Source organism: Cherax quadricarinatus, chromosome 18, assembly GCF_038502225.1.
Source record: "Cherax quadricarinatus isolate ZL_2023a chromosome 18, ASM3850222v1, whole genome shotgun sequence".
NCBI classification, from domain to species: domain Eukaryota; kingdom Metazoa; phylum Arthropoda; class Malacostraca; order Decapoda; family Parastacidae; genus Cherax; species Cherax quadricarinatus.
This window is the reverse complement of record NC_091309.1, coordinates 4,284,428-4,296,927: the sequence shown is the minus strand read 5'-3', so window position 1 is coordinate 4,296,927 and position 12,500 is coordinate 4,284,428. Positions and strand designations below refer to the sequence as shown.

The 12,500-nt window shown below is 36.4% G+C and overlaps 1 protein-coding gene across 4 annotated transcripts in view; it reads left to right on the top strand.

Moving 5' to 3' along the window:
• Positions 1 to 12,500, top strand: part of LOC128689303 (uncharacterized) — a 106,746-nt gene that overhangs the window by 24,819 nt on the left and 69,427 nt on the right. For all 4 annotated transcript variants that reach the window (XM_070086101.1, XM_070086102.1, XM_070086100.1 and 1 more), the window contains exons 2-4: positions 6,542 to 6,720; positions 8,527 to 8,734; positions 8,955 to 9,182. In XM_070086101.1, the coding sequence (XP_069942202.1) occupies positions 6,542 to 6,720; positions 8,527 to 8,734; positions 8,955 to 9,182 (615 nt within the window). The remainder of the gene's footprint in view (positions 1 to 6,541; positions 6,721 to 8,526; positions 8,735 to 8,954; positions 9,183 to 12,500) is intronic.

Genomic DNA, 12,500 nt, shown 5'->3' with positions numbered 1-12,500 from the left:
TTGGGAGATTCTGAAGAGAAGTTGCAGAGATTGGTGGATGAATTTGGTAGGGTGTGCAAAAGAAGAAAATTAAAGGTGAATACAGGAAAGAGTAAGGTTAGGAGGATAACAAAAAGATTAGGTGATGAAAGATTGAATATCAGATTGGAGGGAGAGAGTACGGAGGAGGTGAATGTATTCAGATATTTGGGAGTGGACGTGTCAGCGGATGGGTCTATGAAAGATGAGGCGAATCATAGAATTGATGAGGGGAAAAGAGTGAGTGGTGCACTTAGGAGTCTGTGGAGACAAAGAACTTTGTCCTTGGAGGCAAAGAGGGGAATGTATGAGAGTATAGTTTTACCAACGCTCTTATATGGGTGTGAAGCATGGGTGATGAATGTTGCAGCGAGGAGAAGGCTGGAGGCAGTGGAGATGTCATGTCTGAGGGCAATGTGTGGTGTGAATATAATGCAGAGAATTCGTAGTTTGGAAGTTAGGAGGAGGTGCGGGATTACCAAAACTGTTGTCCAGAGGGCTGAGGAAGGGTTGTTGAGGTGGTTCGGACATGTGCGAGGGGCTTGGACTTCCAGCAGGCATGCATGAGCGTGTTTGATAGGAGTGAATGGAGACAAATGGTTTTTAATACTTGACGTGCTGTTGGAGTGTGAGCAAAGTAACATTTATGAAGGGGGTCAGGGAAACCGGCAGGCCGGACTTGAGTCCTGGAGATGGGAAGTACAGTGCCTGCACTCTGAAAGAGGGGTGTTAATGTTGCAGTTTAAAAACTGTAGTGTAAAGCACCCTTCTGGCAAGACAGTGATGGAGTGAATGATGGTGAAAGCTTTTCTTTTTCGGGCCACCCTGCCTTGGTGGGAATCGGCCAGTGCGATAATAAAAAAAAATAAAAAAAAAATGTATATATATGTGTATATATATACAGTGGACCCCCGCTTAACGATCACCTCCAAATGCGACCAATTATGTAAGTGTATTTATGTAAGTGCGTTTGTACGTGTATGTTTGGGGGTCTGAAATGGACTAATCTACTTCACAATATTCCTTATGGGAAAAAATTCGGTCAGTACTGGCACCTGAACATACTACTGGAATGAAAAAAGTTCGTTAACCGGGGGTCCACTGTATGTATATATGTATATATATATATATATATATATATATATATATATATATATATATATATATATATTAATATTTTTTTTTTTTTTTTTTTTTTCCAACGAGTCGGTCGTCTCCGACCGAGGCAGGGTGACCCAAAAAAAGAAAGAAAATCCCCAAAAAGAAAATACTTTCATCATCATTCAACACTTTCACCACACTCACACATTATCACTGCTTTTGCAGAGGTGCTCAGAATATAACAGTTTAGAAGCATATACGTATAGAGATACACAACATATCCCTCCAAACTGCCAATATCCCAAACCCCTCCTTTAAAGTGCAGGCATTGTACTTCCCATTTCCAGGACTCAAGTCCGACTATATGAAAATAACCGGTTTCCCTGAATCCCTTCACTAAATATTACCCTGCTCACACTCCAACAGATCGTCAGGTCCCAAGTATCATTCGTCTCCATTCACTCCTATCTAACACGCTCATGCACGCTTGCTGGAAGTCCAAGCCCCTCACCCACAAAACCTCCTTTACCCCCTCTTTCCAACCCTTTTGAGGACGACCCCTACCCCTCTTTCCTTCCCCTATAGATTTATATGCTTTCCATGTCATTCTACTTTGATCCATTCTCTCTAAATGACCAAACCACCTCAACAACCCCTCTTCTGCCCTCTGACTAATGCTTTTATTAACTCCACACCTTCTCCTAATTTCCACACTCCGAATTTTCTGCATAATATTTACACCACACATTGCCCTTAGACAGGACATCTCCACTGCCTCCAACCGTCTCCTCGCTGCTGCATTTACCACCCAGGCTTCACATCCATATAAGAGTGTTGGTACTACTATACTTTCATACATTCCCTTCTTTGCCTCCATAGATAACGTTTTTTGACTCCACATATACCTCAACGCACCACTCACCTTTTTTCCCTCATCAATTCTATGATTAACCTCATCCTTCATAAATCCATCCGCCGACACGTCAACTCCCAAGTATCTGAAAACATTCACTTCTTCCATACTCCTCCTCCCCAATTTGATATCCAATTTTTCTTTATCTAAATCATTTGATACCCTCATCACCTTATTCTTTTCTATGTTCACTTTCAACTTCCTACCTTTACACACATTCTCAAACTCATCCACTAACCTTTGCAATTTTTCTTTAGAATCTCCCATAAGCACAGTATCATCAGCAAAAAGTAACTGTGTCAATTCCCATTTTGAATTTGATTCCCCATAATTTAATCCCACCCCTCTCCCGAACACCCTAGCATTTGCTTCTTTTACAACCCCATCTATAAATATATTAAACAACCATGGTGACATTACACATCCCTGTCTAAGACCTACTTTTACCGGGAAGTATTCTCCCTCTCTTCTACACACCCTAACCTGAGCCTCACTATCCTCATAAAAGTTCTTTACAGCATTTAGTATCTTACCACCTATTCCATATACTTGCAACATCTGCCACATTGCTCCTCTATCCACTCTATCATATGCCTTTTCTAAATCCATAAATGCAATAAAAACCTTCCCTACCTTTATCTAAATACTGTTCACATATATGCTTCAATGTAAACACTTGATCTACACATCCCCTACCCACTCTGAAACCTCCTTGCTTGTCCGCAATTCTACATTCTGTCTTGCCTCTAATTCTTTCAATTATAACCCTACCGTATACTTTTCCTGGTATACTCAGTAAACTTATTCCTCTATAATTTTTACAATCTCTTTTGTCCCCTTTCCCTTTATATAAAGGGACTATACATGCTCTCCGCCAATCCCTAGGTACCTTCCCCTCTTTCATACATTTATTAAACAAAAGTACCAACCACTCCAACACTATATCCCCCCCTGCTTTTAACATTTCTGTCATGATCCCATCAGTTCCAGCTGCTTTACCCCCTTTCATTCTACGTAACGCCTCGCGTACCTCCACCACACTTACATTCTGCTCTTCTTCACTCCTAAAAGATGGTATACCTCCCTGGCCAGTGCACGAAATTACCGCCTCCCTTTCTTCCTTAACATTTAAAAGTTCCTCAAAATATTCTCGCCATCTACCTAATACCTCCCTCTCCCCATCTACTAACTCCCCTACTCTGTTTTTAACTGACAAATCCATACTTTCCCTAGGCTTTCTTAACTTGTTTAACTCACTCCAAAATTTTTTCTTATTTTCATGAAAATTTCTTGACAGTGCCTCTCCCACTCTTTCATCTGCTCTCCTTTTGCACTCTCTCGCCACTCTCTTCACCTTTCTTTTACTCTCCATATACTCTGCTCTTATAACACTTCTGCTTTGTAAAAAACTCTCGTAAGCTACCTTTTTCTCTTTTATCACACCCTTTACTTCATCATGTATAATATTTATATATATATTATATATATAATATATATATTAAAAAAAAATATATAAAAAAAAAATATATAATATATAATATATATATTATATATATAATATATATATTATATAATATACGTATATATAATATATATAATATATTTAATATATATAATATATATATATATATATATATATATATATATATATATATATATATATATATATATATATATATTCTATATATATATATATATATATTTTATATATATATATATATATATTTTATATATATATATATATATATAGTTTATATATATATATATATATATATATATATATATATATATATATATATATATATATATATATATATATATATATATATATAATATATATGCATACATACAATGCCTTTATAATTTTTGTCACTCTTGCAGACTTCAGTTATTTCCAGAAATGTTCTGCATAACTATGGGCTTTCTTCATGCACAACTAGTCGCCCATCTCTGTATAAGTACTGTATCTTGCTGAAATAAATTATATTATTATTTATTATTATTTACTACTGCTACTACTACACTACGTATTTGCATATTTTTATTTGATATTTGTATCACTCGTCAACAATGACTTGCAACGGAACCTCCTGCTTATGCCAAGCATGATCATGCTGCACTCTTGTTAAGGTGCCTCATTGTTCCTTTCTTGCCCTTGACTCGTTAATTTTGGTAGCTCTACCTCCCCCCCCCCCTTTTTTTTCCTTTCTCCTTCACTTATTTCCCGGTTTGTCTTTAATGCTAACAGTGACAGCAAGATATAATATCATACCAGTTTTTATTCTAGTGCCTAGTCACTCATTACTTAATATGCCTTTGCACTTTAGTTGCCAGTACTGACACGACCTTCCAGCATTTTTTTTGATCTCTTTCTGGCCTCTTGACATTTCTCGTGTGCTCATGACATTTAACCTTTTCTTTAAGTTCTGAAGCTAAAGCTATCATCACCTGAAGATTGCATCATTACTAGCGTTTCCTACTGAGCTATTGTAAAGTTCTTATTAGCAGATGAAACGAGGTATAATGTTCCAAGGAGCAAGTTTTATTTTATTCTTGAACTTGTATTTTGGAAGTTTTGTGTGTGGTTTATTGACGGTTCTTAAAAATTAAAACTTGCATTGTATCCTGGAAGTATGCTATGAAGCGTTCCACAATTGTACAGGGGATTGGCATTGTATTGTACATTACAGTACAAAATACACACATTACAGTTTTCAATTTATTAATCCTTGTTTATGTAATCCCTAATTACAGTACTGTATTACAGTATTATAATAACTATTATTATTACCATCAGGTATTATTATTTGAGGATTTCAGTCTGTAACATGATCGTTGACACTCAAAATATGGTTTCATGGATCAATACAGTATTACATAATACTCACTCCCCCATTTTCCTTAATCTTACTCTTTTCATTCCCCTCTCCCTCTTTCCCTTCACACTAAGTCCAAAAATTTAAGTTTAAGTTGAACATTTCACTGTCCTGGGCTGTTGGAGTAGGTCACAAATGAGTAAGAAAATGGCAAAAAGCAAAGGCCAGTAATAAGGTCAAGGCAGCGGGGAGATGGCAGTTGTCAGGTTTATTCACATATTCTGAAGATTAAGAACATTTGACATGTTCTGTTACTGAGAGACAAAGAATCCACACAAACAAAGTCCAAGGTTTGCATTAGGTATGGTGTATGTTAGTGTTGAAAACTTGAAAAGGGGGGGACCAGTAACTCTTTTTCTACCTTTTTTTTTTTTTTTTTTTCCTCCATCTCTGATCCTACCAAATGTTTCTGCATCACTTGCTCTTCTCAGTTCCTCCTTGTCTTTTGACTTAATAAGAGTATCACATCTTGACTTTTCTGTTTCCTCTTCCATACATCTTTGTTACTCTTATTGTACTTCATTGGAAGTGTGGTTGCAGCCCACCTGTGAAATGTTATTAAGTGAAAAGGAAGTCTTTTTATTTATTTATTTAAGTATATCCTCTGCTCTTTGATGTTTTTCATGAAGTAATCCCCATTGTTTTAGTGCCATATTTGCCACATTATTAGCAGTTTGGTTTTAGTTTTTAATTTTGATCATACAACACAGTAAGTGTCAGGAGCCCAAAACTGTTCATCTGCTTCCCAGCATACATAAGCAGGATTACCAATAGACTCCTGGCTGTCTTCAAGAAGGTGCTGGACAGGCACCTAAAATCAGTACCTGACCAGCTGGGCTGTGGCTTGTGCATCAGTTTGCGTGGGGGCCAACAGTAAGAGCCTGCTTGATCAGGCCCTGATCCAATACTAGGCCTGGTCACAGACCGGGGCCTAGTGGCTGATGTTGACCCCCGAAACCCTCTCCCAGTATACTCCAGGTATACAAAAAAAAAAAATGCAATGTAATTCTTTTTTTCCAATGAATCGACCATATCCCACTGAGGTAGGGTTACCTACCTAAGTAATTTATACAGGAGAAGGGGTTACTAGCCCCTTGCTCCTGGCATATTAGTCGCCTCTTATGACATGCATGGCTTACAGAGGAAGAAATTTTTTAACCTCCCCATGAAGATTTTAATTATTTATATTCCTTATTTGAAGTGGGAGTTATCAGCTTTCTTGCTGTTAAGAAATTTGAAGAGAATTTGCAAGATTGGTGGATAAGTTTGGGTAAAAGAAATTAAGAGTAGTTGAAAGAGGTTATAGAAAAAAGCAAGGTGATGATAAGAAAATGCCAGAATCACAAACAGCTTAAAATATTAGAAAGTAAAACAGAAAATAATCAGATTATCAACTCTTGTGTAAGGGGTACAGAGAGGACTTAATTTTTCAGTTAGTAATTTAGTGTTGACTTGTACAGCAGTTTGTCGAGGATATATGCAGTTATAAGTCTTGATAATGTATATCTTGGTGTTGGTAGTTTAATTTATTGTGCACATGTCCCTTCCTAATATCATAAGGTCAGCTTTAAAATGACAAAAAATTGCTGCAATTGTATGTATTTAGATAATTTAATTGTCTTTTTCTTTGTAGGTTGTGGCTGGTCTGCTTGTGTATCTCACTCTGCGAGTTGGGGAAACAAAGTGCCCAATAGGAGCCCCGGATCTTCATGTTTGTCCTTTGGACAATTCAGAAGATACACACATCTGTGAAATTGTGATATGGGACAGGCCATGGCTCAATATTTCAAAGGTTATTGATGAGAAGTCTAGGTGAGTTTGTTTTATATGCAAGTTGATATTTTGAGTTCAAACATTTATTAATTGTACATTATGCATTAGTGTAATTCTGTGCTATCACTTAGGCATTCTGGTTACTGGGTACAGTTTGGCTAAGAAAAAACTAAAAGGATTTATAAGTAACTCAGTTTAATTAATATACAATATACATGTATATATAGAATTCTGTGGATGAGGGATCCATGTGACATATGTTGCAAATGAATGGAATAGGAGGTAGGTTACTAAAAATATTTAAGAGTTTTTATGCAAAGAATTAGGCTCAGGTTAAGAGGGCATAGAAATAGATATACAGTGGAACCTCTACTTGTGAGCGCATCCACATGCTCGTTTTTCCAAATATGAGCAGTCGATGGGTTGATTTTTTGCTTCCATACGCAAGCAAAACTTCCATAAACGAGCAGACCTCAAGGGAGGTTCCTTGATGCTGGTGAGGGGCTCTTGCTCTTGATCTAGGGAATTGTATCTCATTTGTTTGTTGGACTATCTTATTGAAACCTGGGCAATGGACAATGGAAAGATGCTTCTTAACGTACACCAAAAATGAAAGAAATCGGAGCATAAATAATGGAGTTCACTTCTCAGCAATTACCCAGATAGATAAATAAGAGTTGATGTTAGCGAAATATTAAAGGAGTATTTTGTCCTGTCTCCAAACACCCGTTGGCCACCACCGCCACATATATAATGACATATTTTATTCATTCTAGAGTATATATCAGGTGTCTGTGTTATTTATATTGTTTGTTATGTTATATTAGATGAACTGTGATAGATAAATAAGCTGTATAGATGATATTAGCAAAATTATTCAAGAAGTATTTTGTCTGGTCTCCAGACAAACTGTTGTCCACTGCCGACACCACCCATACCACTACATGAATTACATATTTTATTCATTTTAGAGTATATATCAGGCTTCTGTTATTTATATTGTTTATTATGTCATATTAAATCAAGCGAGATGGATAAATAAGCCGTAAAGTTGATATTAGCGAAATTATTGAAGTACAGAATTCCACTGGAATGGATTAATTACATTTTAGTTAATTTAAATGAGAAAAATTGACTCTGCCAACTCGCAAATCCAGTTGCGAGCAAGGTCATGGAACGGATTAAACTCGCAAGTAGAGGTTCCACTGTATTTAGACATGTGGGAGTGGACATGTCAGCAGATGGGTCTGTGAAAGACGAGGTAAACCGTACGATAGATGAAGGGGGAAAAGGTGGGTGGTGTGTTGAGGAATTTGTTGAAACAAAGAACTTTATTTGGGGGGCAAAAAAGAATAAAAAAATGTACCAGAGTATAGCGGTACCAACACTTTTATAAGGAGGTGAGGCAGAGGTTTTGAATGTTACAGTGAGGAGGAGGCTAGAGGCAGTGAAAAGTGTAATGTTTGAGAGAATGTGTGTGATGTGGTGTGAATTGAGAATTGCAGTGAACTCGGAACATAAAGCATAGCAGACAATGTAGGATCACCAAAAATTTGATTCAGAGGGCTTGAGGTGGTTTGGGCATGTAGAAAGGATGGTGTATAAATCAGGGGAGGAAGGTAGGAGGTAATAAAACTAAAAAAATATCTGCTCAAGCTTGTACATTAGTTTGAGTTTGCACCAGTTTATGCATTACATACAAGTCAAGGAATTTTCTTTAAATAATTTTGACTGCTTATGCAGTGTATATCGAATATTGAAGTACGTATTATTTTTGCTTTTCCTTGATTTGGGAAACTATTTATTTTTGTTTTTTTAAATTCTGAAACTACTATTACACTACAGGTGTGCTGAAACTGAAGACGACAATGACTTCAATAGCTGGGGAGTGTTCACCCCTCTTGTGTCCTCACACTCTGAAATACCTGTGCAGGTGCTTCCACAAGACATTGATGAACAGCAGCTGGGCATTGAGGCATTTAATTACATAGATCGTGGATCAGAATCCAAGTTCAGGGGAGAGATGATCACATTTGACCTTGGGAACATGATGGTAAGTATAACTACTGGAATTGAATAAGAGGTAGTAAATGCATGTTACAATGGCTGGAATATTTAAGAAGCCATACGAAAAATTAATTGATAAAAACAGTATAACACAGGCAGTTCTGCTCCTGTATCTGCAAATAGTTGCACTAATATACTGTATATAATGTGCTCTACAGTATCTGATGCAGTATATTTGAATAAATCTATTTGCATTTGTTTTTCAGTTTGACCCAGTGAGTAACACAACTAAGGTGCAAGTAAACGTGGAGTATGGTTTCCAACTTTGCCTCAGGTCTGTTGAGGAGAAGACCGATCCCAGAGTATGCCCTCGGGATGGTCAGCGAGATCACTACATCTGCTCTGTAATTGTTGTTCACAACCCCAATCACATATCAGCTCTTGAAGTAGTACCTCTCCTGGAGGACGATGATGACATTCGTTGTGAGAAGAAGGTATGTAACCGATATATTTATCTGTGGATTATTATGTTCAAAATTTAGCTAATAAAGCTAGGCATTATCGTGATAATACATTTTGGTATGTTTAAACCTTGACTGTTTTGGTCGTATATATACATCTTACGAGCCAGTGTTTCGGACGTATTGATACGCATAAATTCTAGCGGCTTCAAATCGAGCAGGAGAAAGCTGGTAGGCCCACATGTGAGAGAATGGGTCTATGTGGTCAGTGTGCACCACATAAAAAAATCCTGCAGCACGCAGTGCATAATGAGAAAAAAAATGAGTTTTTTTTTTTATTAAAACGCCGACTTTGAGGTGTATTTTATTATAGTATTTATCATTGTATTCTCGTTTTCGTGGTCTTGCATGATAAACTGGAAAACATGTTACAGAAATAGAGATGATTTTGATTAGTTTCACTGTGAAAACGACCTTGAAGTTGAGCTCAAAGTAGCGGAAATGTTCAATTTTTACCAATGTTCAGGAGTAAGCAAATCACACCACACGTCCAATACACATCAACTGGGGAGTCTTATATTCTTTCACTAGTGCACTGATATTATTTATACCATTTTTACAATAATGCAGTAGTCTGCATAACAGTAAATTTTGTATTTTTTGTATGAATAAAAAATCTAAATAGAAAGCAATAGTAATATAAGAGGGGCCTAAAGACATGACTAATGAACAGGGGATATGTTATTTTAGTGCCAAGAATATCTACATTGTTTATTCTGGACCCTATTTTGAAATTGGCATCTTTTTTAATTTGCGTGAAATTGGCCAAATTGCCAATTTCTGACTACTTTATTGGGTAGTTCAAATCGGTAAATGGGTGGTTTCTTGTACTCAACTGATAGAAAAAAATGGGGTTCTAAAGAAATAGCTACGAGTTTGGTCAACTGGAACAACGGAATTGGCCAAAAACAGGGCTCAAAGTCGGCGAAATTGCCGATGCATATATGTCGCCAAGACCGCTAACTTCATGGGAGCGTAATTCTGTGAGTTTTCGACCAAATTTCGTACTTTTGGTGTCATTACCATCGGGGAAAAGATTCTCTATCATTTCATAAGAAAAATTTTTTTTTTTTTTTCCCAAAAATTTTGCAACATAGAATGACAGTTTCAGAAAGGGGCTTGCGACAATCAAAGGGTTAAAAGTCAAAATTCATATACATATCAAGATGGAATTAATTTCCATTTATATCCTTTAAAGTGAGATGTTTGTATTAACAGGCACTGAAAACTTCTTTATAAACTACATAAATAGGCACTTTTATATTGGAAACTTTCACAATTAACCAGAATTCACTAGCTTGATTCGTGATACTGTCAGCAGATATTTCCATTGCAAATATGACTTTGGCGAAGTAACAGTGGCACTAAATTAAATTTTATTTTTTTTTGGCCTGCCAGGGCTCAGTGTAGTGTGCATTGATCCACAGTGGTTACATACAGGCATAAATTTTACAGTATCATACATAAAATTCTCTTAATATGATGACATGTTTAATCAGAATCGTAATTTGACACCTCTTTATTGTATACAGGTCCACATCCCTTTATCCGAAATTCTGAAATTCGAAAAGTTCCAAAATCCGGAGTTTTTTTGTGGAGTGTGGAGCGTTGGTCATCTCAGTGTTGGGGTCACGCTGCCACGTGGCAGCGTCAAGAATCATTCTGAAATTCAAAATAATACTGATAGGGAAATTTGTTTAAGTATTTATTAACATAAGTGCAGTTCACCTAATTTCAGAAGCTTGTTGCTGTGACTATTCATATTCCGAGAAATGCATGGTTTTAGCATATTTGTTGAGGATGGTATACCATAGGCACTAATCTTGATTTTTTTTTAAGGTTCTGTACAACAGAGATGAAACGTAAATTTGCAAAATAGATTACATACACTTAAGAGCTATGTTGAATGATACCTGATATTACTGAAAAAGATAGAATGAATTGAATGTGACATGAATGCTCTTGTGTGCCAAGAATTTGCTCAAAAATGATTTGTGTTCTTTAGCATTAGCACTGGAGAAAGTGATATAAGTGATGAGGAACTAGCTCTGCTAAATATTACAATGAGTAGGTTTATGTTCAGTTGAGGCAAAATGATATAACTATGCAGAGAAGGAAAGATTCTTTAACCAAGAGCAAATTCCACAGATATTGGCTACAGGCAGTGTGCAACAGATTATTATTACTGTATTATCATAATCATAAAACCCTGAAACCCATAGGGATGGGGGCATACAAGTGCCTGAAGACTGGGAGGTAATCATGTTTGGTCCAAAAAGTGGGTAGGAGGCTTCAGTCTTTAGATCGAGAGCCCTTCCTTGTGTAACAAGGAAAGCTATACCATCCCCTCAACTGTGCACAAGATGGAGCTTGGATTTTTTTTTTAACACGTTGGTCATCTCCCACCGAGGCAGTGACCCAAAAAGAAAGAAAATCCCCAAAAAGAAAAATACTTTTATCATTCAACACTTTCACCTCACTCATACATAATTACTGTCTTTGCAGAGGAGCTCAGATAAGACAGTTCAGAAGTCCCTCCAAACTGCCAATATCATAAACCCCCTCCTTTAAAGTGCAGGCATTGCACTTCACAATTTCAGGACTCAAGTCCGGCTAACCAGTTTCCCCGAATCCCTTCACAAAATATTACCCTGCTCACACTTCAACAGCTCGAATTATCATGTATAAATACCTACATTAAAGCATTTGGAAAATGCTTTAATGTAAGTATATACTATTGTAAGTATATACTATTGTATATACTTTTTAAGTAAAGCTATAAAATTTGTATATGTATACAGTGGACCCCCGCTTTACGATCAGCTCTCAATGCGACCAATTATGTAAGTGCGTTTGTACGTGTATGTTTGGGGGTCTGAAATGGACTAATCTAATTCACAATATTCCTTATGGGAACAAATTCGTTCAGTAATGGCACCTGAACATACTTCTGGAATGAAATAATATCATAAGCCGGGGGTCCACTGTATATACAGTGGAACCTCAAAAATCGAACTGCTCCCAACACGACCAATTATGTGAGTGTATTTTTGTAAGTGCTTTTATAAGTATATTTTTGAGGGTCTGAAATGGACTAATCTAATTTACATTATTCCTGATGGGAATAAATTCATTCGGTAAAGGCACTCGAACAGCCTTCTGGATCGAAGAAAGTTCGATATTTGAGGCTCCACTGTGTGTGTATATATATATATATATATATATATAATATATATATATATATATATATATATATATTTTTATTTATTTATTTATTTATAAAAGGCATAT